At 52.0% G+C, this 9,883-nt stretch overlaps 1 protein-coding gene across 5 annotated transcripts in view; it reads right to left on the reverse strand.

Annotated features, from left to right (window-relative positions):
- Positions 1 to 423: 423 nt before the first annotated feature.
- Positions 424 to 9,883, reverse strand: part of POLA2 (DNA polymerase alpha 2, accessory subunit) — a 25,702-nt gene continuing 16,242 nt past the window's right edge. The window contains exons 11-19 of one of the 5 annotated variants that reach the window (XM_015588742.2): positions 7,583 to 7,707; positions 6,984 to 7,022; positions 6,226 to 6,299; positions 3,192 to 3,300; positions 2,810 to 2,916; positions 2,045 to 2,104; positions 1,673 to 1,799; positions 858 to 908; positions 424 to 670 (exon numbers count right to left, since the gene is read on the reverse strand). In XM_015588742.2, the coding sequence (XP_015444228.1) occupies positions 527 to 670; positions 858 to 908; positions 1,673 to 1,799; positions 2,045 to 2,104; positions 2,810 to 2,916; positions 3,192 to 3,300; positions 6,226 to 6,299; positions 6,984 to 7,022; positions 7,583 to 7,707 (836 nt within the window). In that variant the 3' untranslated portion in view covers positions 424 to 526. Of the gene's footprint in view, positions 909 to 1,672; positions 1,800 to 2,044; positions 2,105 to 2,809; positions 2,917 to 3,191; positions 3,304 to 6,225; positions 6,300 to 6,983; positions 7,023 to 7,582; positions 7,708 to 9,883 lie in introns of all 5 variants that reach the window. The other 4 variants (XM_015588741.2, XM_015588744.2, XM_015588743.2 and 1 more) reach the window with 4 other exon arrangements.

Raw genomic sequence — 9,883 nt, forward strand, 5'->3', positions numbered from 1 at the left:
CGTGTTCAGCCAGGGCCAGCCTTTCCCCAGATGCCAGGATACCTGGGCACGGGGCTGTGCAGGGGACCCTGGAGGGCCTGGCCTTGTCCACATGTTCTGGGCTCTGGGCGGGCACCACACAGTTTGGTGGGGCCAGCACCGGCTTGGGCACAGCGCCGCGAGGCTGCCCACTCCAGGGGGAGGTCAGGCTGGGTTCGCAGCACATATGTGAGGGCTGGGCATGTGTCCAGTTGCTGGCTCCGCAGCCCAGCTCTGTGGCCCCGGCCCAGCACACCTCAGCACAGAGGCCATGGGGACCTCGGGAGCAGCCTTATGAGGATCGGGGCTGGGGATGGCCAGAAAGAAACCCAGTGTGACACTCTGCCTTCTCTGGACACAGGTCAAGGAGGCAACATTCTTTGTTCGTTAGATTAGACTCAGAAGTTACACTCAGAATTTACTTTTATTTCTCCAAAAGTTGTCTTATTCGTGTAGAAGGTCATAAAGCCTTCTCGCTTTTTCCAAGTGTGCTGCATCCACAGGCAGTTCACGTTATAATCCGTGTATCAGGAGCAAAGGCGTTCTTCCAATGGAGCTCACTCGAAGTCCGAGACGGCTGCATGATGTCTTCTGTGCTGGGCCCGCCCCCGCGGCCTCCACGCCCCAGCTGTGGCCGCCTCCTCTTCTTCACCTTCCAACGGGGCGGAATCTTGTCAGATAGTCCTGGGTCCTAGGGCCTCCAGGCCCGCACAGTGGGGGACAAAGTGCCTGAAGGCTCAGATCCTGACCACCTGGGCAGCAACACATGGACTCCGCCTCCCCTCCCCGGCCTCTGGGGTCTGCCTCCTGAGGTAGAGCCGGCCATAGGTGCCCCCCACCTGCCCTTTGGTGAGGCGTCCAGGATTCACGCAGACACAGCCAAGGACGTCCTGGGAAAGAAGAGGAGACTGGGTTTGGAAAGGCCAAAATGAGTGGGACTATTGCAACAAAAGTGAAATCATCTAACGGTCAGACCCCAAAGAGGGTTTTACAGAATGGAAATGAAGGCAACCACACGCATCGTAGGTCAGATACGTCAACATCCCTGGAAAACTCTGAATCCCTTTGGAGCCTCGGAAATAGAACAAAGAAGGTGACTTGACAGGGTGACAATCAGCTCCCAGACTTGGGAGACACACCTGACCTGGCTGTTTTCCAGGGTAAAAAAAGGTTTACCTCTAGAGGTTGAGCTGGCTCTGGTTTGGCAAGAGGGGATCGGTTGGGTGCAGTCCCTAGGAGGGACCCAGCCCTCAGGTGGGCAGGACCTTGGTGGCAGAGATGAGAATGACCCGAGAGCGTCCTCCAAGTTCTCAGGGCCGCTTGGAGGTCAGACCAGAATCCAGGAGAGGGGCAGGCAAGTGCACGTGTGACTCATTCCCTGGGTCACCCTGGCAGCGCCCCGCCTGAGGACCACTGCTTGAGGCTGTCCTTCCTGCCTCTGGGGCTCCCAGGCTGGGCCTCCGGGGTGGAGGGAAGCAAGGGATGTCGTTTACTTAAGCATTTTACTAACAGAGTTGTTTTCTAGTCCTACCACCTGCCCCAAGAAACGAGGCCACCACCCGCATCAGCGGACCCATGAAGAGCGGGTGCTGGTGGCCTGGGACGGAAAGTCAAAGACTAGTTCTGGCGTGTTTGGGAAAGAGATCGAACCTACCTTCACGAAGTACCTCAGCTCTGACGGGACTATGAAGACATCCGGGGTGACGGGCAGCTGTGCGTAGGCGCAGAAACTCTCGTAGTCAATGGCCATGTCTTCCTGGGGAGGGTAGAGCGGGTAGTAGCTACAGGGATGGAGAGAAAGGATGAGCGGCGGCTGGGTCTGGACCCCCTTCCCAGGTGGATCCCTCCACGTCACTGGTCCCCTGCTGTCACAGACCGCCCTCCATTTCTGTGTTTGCAGGACAGAACACAGGCTCGTCGTCATGGTGGAGTTCCCTGGTAGTGGCCTGGGGGAGGCCCTCACAATCAAATCTGTCAGAGCTCCGTAACCCCAAAGCGATCTTCGTGGCGCAGTGAGCCGACTCACCTCCTCTGGGTCAGGATGTGCTTCAGTATTCGGCTGAATCTGTCTGAAGTTCCAGAAGAACTGTGGAAGGCAGAAAAGCAAGACATGGAACGCAGAACCTTGTTTCTCAGTTTGTTTTTCTTCGGGGAAGACTGGAGGATTTGATAAACTAGAGAGAGGCTGCAAGGCCAAGGTGCAGTGACAAGAGGGTCCCTCCGGGGAAGTTTAAAGACCCAACCCACAAAATGGCCCCGTCTGCCCACATGAGGGGAGCAGGGTGCCAGGCTGAGAAGGGGAAGACTAGGAATTCCTGTGATCAGGACCATGACAGCCAGCACTGGCTCGTGCGACAGCACGCCACGTCTGTACTAGAGTGAGGCGAGTGTGCGGCCGGGGTGACCTTGCATCTCAAACCTCAGCCACCGAGCACACACCCATCTTCACGCGACTGCTGAGCCTACACTCCAGACTCAGCTGTGTCTGATTCTCTGCAGAGCTACACACTGCTCCGGTGGGGAGTTCAGCCTTCAGAGCAAGTTCACAGGTCATTCTCTACCAACAGGGACACCCACTCTTGTTTAGGTCACAAACATGGGAGCAAAAGGAAAGCAGACAAACTTCTATGACTATAAATTAAGTGCAGATGGATGGAGGTGGTTCTTTGGGGTCTCAAACACTGAAGAGACAAGTGGTAACAGAAACAGAGGCTCCAGTGGCCCCATGCCGCGGCCAAAGGGCTGGCAGAAAGCCACAGTCCTGCCCGCTGGGCTGGTACACATGCCTCACCTGCTGATCTCCTCGGCCCCCATGTGGAACAGCAGATCCGTGGACGTCAGGCCAAGGACCACACCATTCACGGAGAGGCTGCAGGGGTCAGACACGAACTGCACTCGCTGAAATGAGAAGGGGCCGAGACATACATCTGCATACCAAAGCCAGAAACTTCTTCCCATGAAAGGGGGGAGGGGTCTCTGAGGGCTGGGCAGATCACTGAAAAGGGGACCGAACTCACGTACAGTAAATTATAAGCACATGTGCCCTCTAAAAGATTCAGGCCGTATGCATGCCCCAAAAAGACATGTTCGCCCTCCACTTCAGGGACAGAGCTGTGACACCTGCAGCGCATTTGATTCTGACTGCCTGCTGGTCGAGGAGGGGACGCTGGTACCTTCCTGTCCTCATGAGGCAGGTCGGAGTAGCTGAAAGGTGGCTGTGGGTACACGGGCTCGTGCTGGACATCTCTCAGCGACGGGACAAAGACGAGGTGGGAGCCGGAGCTACTTCATCAAAAAATCATCAGAAGAGGGAAAAAACAAGGGCTGTTGAGTTAGAGCAGCTGGACGACATTTAAAATGTCAGTTTGTCCGTGACCCTACTTCCGGGGAAGAATTTCAGAACTGAACTCTCCTATGACGAGAGGTGGGCATGGGACACTGAGTGACGGACCATTTGTTCTCATGTACACACGGCCACCTTGATGAGGCGTAGGTCACCCAGGACATACTTTCTCTCAGCTGTGTGTGATGCTGCACTGGGGGTGGGGAGGATGGGATTACTGTTTGGTAGAAAACTGAAGAAATTGGGATCTAGAAAATCTAGAAAGACAGGATTTGACCACAGAATCAGAGCCTCAGAGCCAGAGCCGAAACCAACGTTCTGACTCTTTACCATAAGCAAACAGATGTGGCTTAAAAGCGTGAGCTCCCCAGATGGGGCTCCTTGCTAGGGAGAGACCGGGCAGGCCAGTCTGGAGACTGCGGCCTCTTGGCTAACCAAACACTAGGTCACAATTTTGACAGCGAGGACAGAGACATCTTCAGAACGATGGCAACGTGACATCTTCACGGCAATAGTAAAAGCGCAGCTGACAGATGTTTCCTTTGATGGAGACAGAAGGAGAATCTCTGGGGTTACAACATAGGAGTGAAGGAAAAACCTTTAACTCCGGGGGCCAACTGTTTATCCTCCCCAGACGCACAAAAGAAGAAAGGAGTAAAGTCTCGTTTCCTTGGTTCCCTGAGCTGAGCTTGGCAGACGGGTCTATTGTAAAGCAAATCTGCATAAAGTGTGACGCTGGGGGCTTGTTTAAAACCCACCGACAGCTCTCACTGCCAGCTCCCTCTTAAAATATGTGGCCTTCCCAAATGTACTACAGGTCGTAGCTGCCTCTGTATGGGATAAAGGTGTTGGTGATGTCACACTTGTCACTTGTGTGTCACGTCTGCTCCAAGTGTAAACTGAGACTTTTGCAACAGGAAATCAGAAAATGAGACTGAAGGACCTTTGCGTATTAGTTATAGTCTCTTTAACATTGAAAAGTTCACTATAAATCCAAATCCACCTATTTGGGTGCTGGAGTCTGGCAAACAGGCCGGGGGTAACCTAAACGGGACAGTCAGTGCTCTAGAGCGGTGGTCCCCAACCTCTTTGGCACCAGGGACCGGGGCTCCTATGAGAATCTAATGCCTGTTTATCTGAGGTGGAGCGGAGGCGGTGATGCTGGCGCTGGGGAGCAGCCTGGTTCCTACCAGGCCATGGCCTGGTAGTAGCCTGCAGCCCAGGGACTGGGGACCCCTGCTCTAGAGCCCAAGTGCTCAGTCTGTGATGGACACAAAGGGGAGGGACAGCTGGCCGCTGATCAGACACAGAATTGCTGTTTCAGTGCAGGCGCCAAAGAGCGATAGTTAAGGGCAAACGGCCCTTCTACTCATGGTTTCGCACTGGCCTTAAGGGGAGGGATACAAGAGAAAATTCCAACTATGCCGAGATTGCACAACTTCTTACATCACAGTGGGAGGGTCCTCGGCTCTGCTGGGCCCCTGTGAGGGAGGAGGTGCTTCCTCACTGACTCTGGTTCCTTATAAATCAGCTTAATGCTCTGCAGGTCTGACCTCTCAGGAATAAAAAGAAATTCTCCAAATGAAGACCCTTTATATACTGTTTGGGGAAAGGTGGGGCAGCCCCCCAGCCCGGGGCAAACACTGGCCACAGATGAAAGTGCCTGGTGGTGCTGGGCGCTGCCCCCAGGGGAACAAAGCCTGCTTTGTTCTTTGTACCACTGCTGTCAACACCACATGGAGCAAGGAACCAAACCAGAACCCGATCTCACACTGACAGCAGCCCGCCGGTGCTGGGCACTGCCACACAGCCCCCGCCTGTCCCCGAGGAGATCTGAGGGCTGACAGCACAGGGACAGCAGCCCTGCTCCTGCTTTTTCGGGGTGTACCTCCTGAGCTCTCCGGGGCTGATGTGCTTGGTTCAGGGTGAAACCTGGGAGGTGAGAGGGAAGGTACCTGTGTCATCTTCACTCAAAGGAGGGAGGGAGGGGTGGATCCAGCTGCAGGCTGTCACCGGCACAATTCAAGTCCCCTGACTCTGGGATCAGTTCTCACAGCCAAGCAGTGGAAGATCATACATTTTGTTTTAAAAAACCACCTTTGTTCCAGACTTGCTTTTAAAAGCTTAGCCTCAGGAATATTTTTTATGAGCTCTACTACAGGAAAGCAAATCCCCAGAGAACACCCATCACCTATATTAATTTCTTGGAAACCTTGGAGGAAAAGGGTCAGGAAGTGAGGATGTCAACTTCCTGAATAACCTTCTGCTTGTAGTTTTCGACTCTCCCTGGAATGGCGCCTTTTCTCTTAAATTAGAACTACACATCTTTCATCACCACCGTGACCTTTCGCAGTTCCTTCTCCTTGGTCTGTGGCAGAGATTCGAGATCCCCACCCTCCCTGAGTTTCTACCACAGCTCGCTTTGGCGACTGGCGATGCCTCACAAAACGTGGGGAAGCAGTGACTCAGGGGAAGGACTTGGGCTCGCCCCAAAACAATCACTCCCACAACGAGCTGTCTAGGGCCTCTTGGGATTCTGCTGTGTAAGTCATCAACAAAATCACTTCTCAGAAGCATCCTGGGAAGATTCCTGTGGAATGTGGGTCTATACGGAAGGAGTGAGACAAGGAAGGAAGGAGGGAGAGGGGAAGGAGAGCGGCTAGTGTGTGTTTATCTTTGTTTTACCAAGATGCCTCTTAACTCCGCGTCTGGGCACTTGAAGTTCAAGAGCTCTATCTGATCTCTACTTCAAAAGGACGAAAGGATAGGAGCTACCACTACTTTCGAGTAGCTTGTTTTTCTAACGGGAGGCCCTGGAGAAACCTGGGCAGCTTAAGGTTCTGCCCAGCATTCTGAACTCTGACCTTCGAGTCCCTTCGACAATTGTTCGTAGACACTGCTTGAAAACATCTTCGAACGAACTCGTCAGCAGACAGTTCTGCAAGGAGAGAAAGGAAAAGATTTAGAGGATAGACATTTGGTGTTTATTCCCTTGTTTAACGTTCGTTAGATGACCCTGGGTATCAGCTCTTGCGCTAGGAGTTAAAGGAGATGCACGGGGGAACAAATCTGTCCCCAAGGAGCTGTGTTTGGCTGGGGGCAGGAAAGGAGACGGGGGAAGAATTAATCCTCTTGAATATAAGCCGAAACATCAAAAGGACAAGCATTTTGAAATCTTTCCTGTGGAAGGTAAAATATCCTGAGACAAAGGATAGGAAACATGTCTGGGAAAGGGCCATTTGTATGAATGCATCAAGGACAGCAAGACAACAGTCATCAAGCCGAGGGGAGCAGCCAGGTGAGGCCCTTCCACAATGTAGCCCCGTGACCCCCAGACACCTGCATCAGTGCTGGCGCTCCTGGGCCTTAGCGGCGGGTGTCATAAATAAAGGAACACGAGGACTCATATATTTGTATCTCCCTTCCCCAGCTTCCAATGGCTTTGTGTTGTGGTGAATTAAAGCCCTCGAATTCAACACCTTTATAAAAAATGCCCAGCTACAATGTCTTTCTCATTAGCCACAGGGATTAGTTGCAAAGTAAACTCCAAGAGATGAAAATAACAGTGAGGTCTCATCTGAATGCAAGTCTCCACAACCCCCCATCCCGACCCGTCACTCACCTCAACCTGTTCATGCTTAGCATCCAGGAAAGGGCCAAACTGCAAATAAGCCCAAAGAAAGAAACAAAGGTACCAAAAGAATAAGTCAGAACCACACATGTCCATGAGCACCTTCGCATAACCTCTCCTAGCAGTGCTTTGCTCAGCGCCCATCTGTCCCATCGAGGCTGCCTGCAGGGCCTGGGACAGTTAGCAGATGGGCCGGGGGCACGCAGCCAAGATCACAGGCAGAAAGCGTGAGCCCTGGACAGAGGCCACCAGGGCCCCATAACCAGTGGTACCGCCTCCTACAATGCCGGGCTTTTTCCTGACTTTCTAGACCTAGCAAGGGAAATCTACCGTCATGTGAACCGTAGTGCTTTGAGCTTTAAAAGACAGTGAAGGGTGGCAAAAAATGTCACGCTTTTGGATTAACTGAAGGCATGTAGGCTGCATACACCTCTCTAAAGATGCGGACTAAGAGTAAAATATATTTTCAAAAAGGAGAAGAATCTGATGTGCTTCCTGAGAATTTAAAGCCACACTGGACCTCTCTCTATGGCCAACCCCAGGGTTCCCCACTGGTGCCTCCCAGAAGGTGCCCTGGGAGGGCCTCCTACCAGGATGCAGATGTCTGGCTGGTCGTGGTTGATGATGGTGATCAGGTCGAGCAGGGGGTCATATGTGATGCTGTCAGACGTGGTGTATGGTCCACAGGCCACCAGGACCATGTTCTGCTCAAAGTCTAAGATAGAAAGGACCGTAAGGCGTTGATTAGAAGATACTGGGATGGTGGGAGAAAGGACAGTTAGGGAAAATGCCTCAGAGGTCAGATTGAGAGTCTTCTGTGTGCGACTCTGGGAATCCAAGATGAGGAGACCTCATCCCCATCTTCAGAGAATCCCGTCAGCTGGTGCAGACAGGCAGGTACGCAAACAACTGGAACACGTGTCAGGCACGTCACTAGCAGTGCACATGAGCAACGAGAGGAAAGTGGCAGGAACTGATCAAAGTGAGATTTGGTTATGGCATTTTCCTTACAATTCTTTTATTGTGTCAAAATATATATAACACAAAATTTACCATCTTAGCCACTTTAACATGTCAGTGGTATTAAATGAATCATATTGTTATGCAATCATCACCACCATTCATCTCCAGAACTCGATTCTTATAAAACAGAGACTGTCCCCAATAAACACTAACTCCCTAGTGCCCCTCGCCCGGCCCCCACCACCCACCATTCCATTGTCTGTCTCTATGAGTTTGACTACTCTATCTCATATGAGTGGAACCATACAGTGTTTTCCTTTTTCTAACTGGCTTATTTCACTTTGCTTACTCTCATAGGTAGAATTTTCCAGAGAAAGGGCAAGGCAGGGTCCTGGAGAGCACTGTGACTTGAGAGAGCTCGGTGTGAGGGATGATCTGATGGCTCAGTGTGGCTGGAGAACGTGGTATACTGAGGAGTCCAGAAAGACAAGCCGGGGTGCGAGGCTTGGAATGGCAGACTACCGCGTGACGGGGTGCGGGGCCTTGTGTTCTGGCTGCCCATCGTGCATGATCCTTTTCCCCACAGCATCTGCTTTCTTTTTGAAAGACCAGCCCTCTCCTCCATAAAGCAGTCTCAGGGGGCTGTAAATCAGGTGCACTGTCCTCCCCTAGCCAAGAGGGCAGGCATGTGACCCAATTTCAGCCCTTCGCACTCTCTTCCTGGGTTCTGAAATCTCAAGGTGAACTATCCAAAGGTAGAAAGCATGTTGGAGGTGACCTGTTCCAGCAGAAGTGGCCAGAGGAGACAGCTGGGGAATCGCTGCTACCTGGACACCCAGAGTTGCTGGGTCCTTATCCTGGTTCTCAGCCTAGATTTCTAGCCGCCTGACCAGTCTGTGAGACAACTGGATTTCCCTGAACTCATTCTTTTTCCTAAGATAGTCTGTACCAGTTTCTGCAGCTTACAGCAACCAAATCCAAAGATCCTGACCTCTTAACACGTGGTCGTTAGTTTTCTGTGGCTGCTGTAACAAATTACCACCACCTTAGTGGCTTAAATTAACACACATTTACTGGTTTACAGCTCTAGGGGTCAGAAGTCCTAAAATCCAGGTGTTGGCAGGGCTGCCTGCTCCTTCTGGAGGTTTGAGGGGAGAATCCATTTCCTTGCCTTTTCCAGTTTCCAGGGGGGCTGCCTGCATTCCTTGGCTCACGGCCTCTCCTCCATCTTCAAAGCTGGCAGCCTAACATTTGCCAATCTCCCTGAAGCTGCTCCTTCTGCCTCCCTTTCACAGGGACCCTGTGATTACGCTGCCCCCATAATCCAGCATAACCACCTCCATCTCAAGATCCTTAATCACACGTGCAAAGTTCCTTTTGTCATATAAAGTAACATAGTCACAAGTCCCGGGATTAAGGATGGCGGGTCACTATTCACCTACCTGGGTGATAATACCATGACCTGAGACAGAGAATTCAAGGGGAGGAGAGTAAGTTTCATGCAGGGAAGAGGACAAAGTTGTTTGGTTCGGAGGAGTCTAAAGGAGATGTGATCCCAGGACAACTAGCAAGTGGCGGGAGGGCAGGGCCCGCGTCTCTGTCTCTGTGACTGCCTCACTTAACACCCTGCTCACACGACGTCTGTGAACAGCACATTCGACTGCTTCCAAAGGCTTCCCGGGCACACGGCTCAGGCTCTGGGCATCTCGGCCATGTCACTTCCTTTTCATTCTTTGAAGTTGATCTGATACCACCACACTACTCTTTCTGCCATAAACACATATTTTCTGATAGAACGCACAACATCATAAATTCCTGAATTTCATTCCGGATTTGAGGTCGCCTCCAAGAATGATCTCATACACTATTCATGTGTATAGGGTGTTGACAATATGCTAGTGTTGGCTGTCTCGCTGTAAATCCTTAAC

This window comes from Pteropus alecto, unplaced genomic scaffold (assembly GCF_000325575.1).
Source record: "Pteropus alecto unplaced genomic scaffold, ASM32557v1 scaffold43, whole genome shotgun sequence".
Lineage (NCBI taxonomy): Eukaryota > Metazoa > Chordata > Mammalia > Chiroptera > Pteropodidae > Pteropus > Pteropus alecto.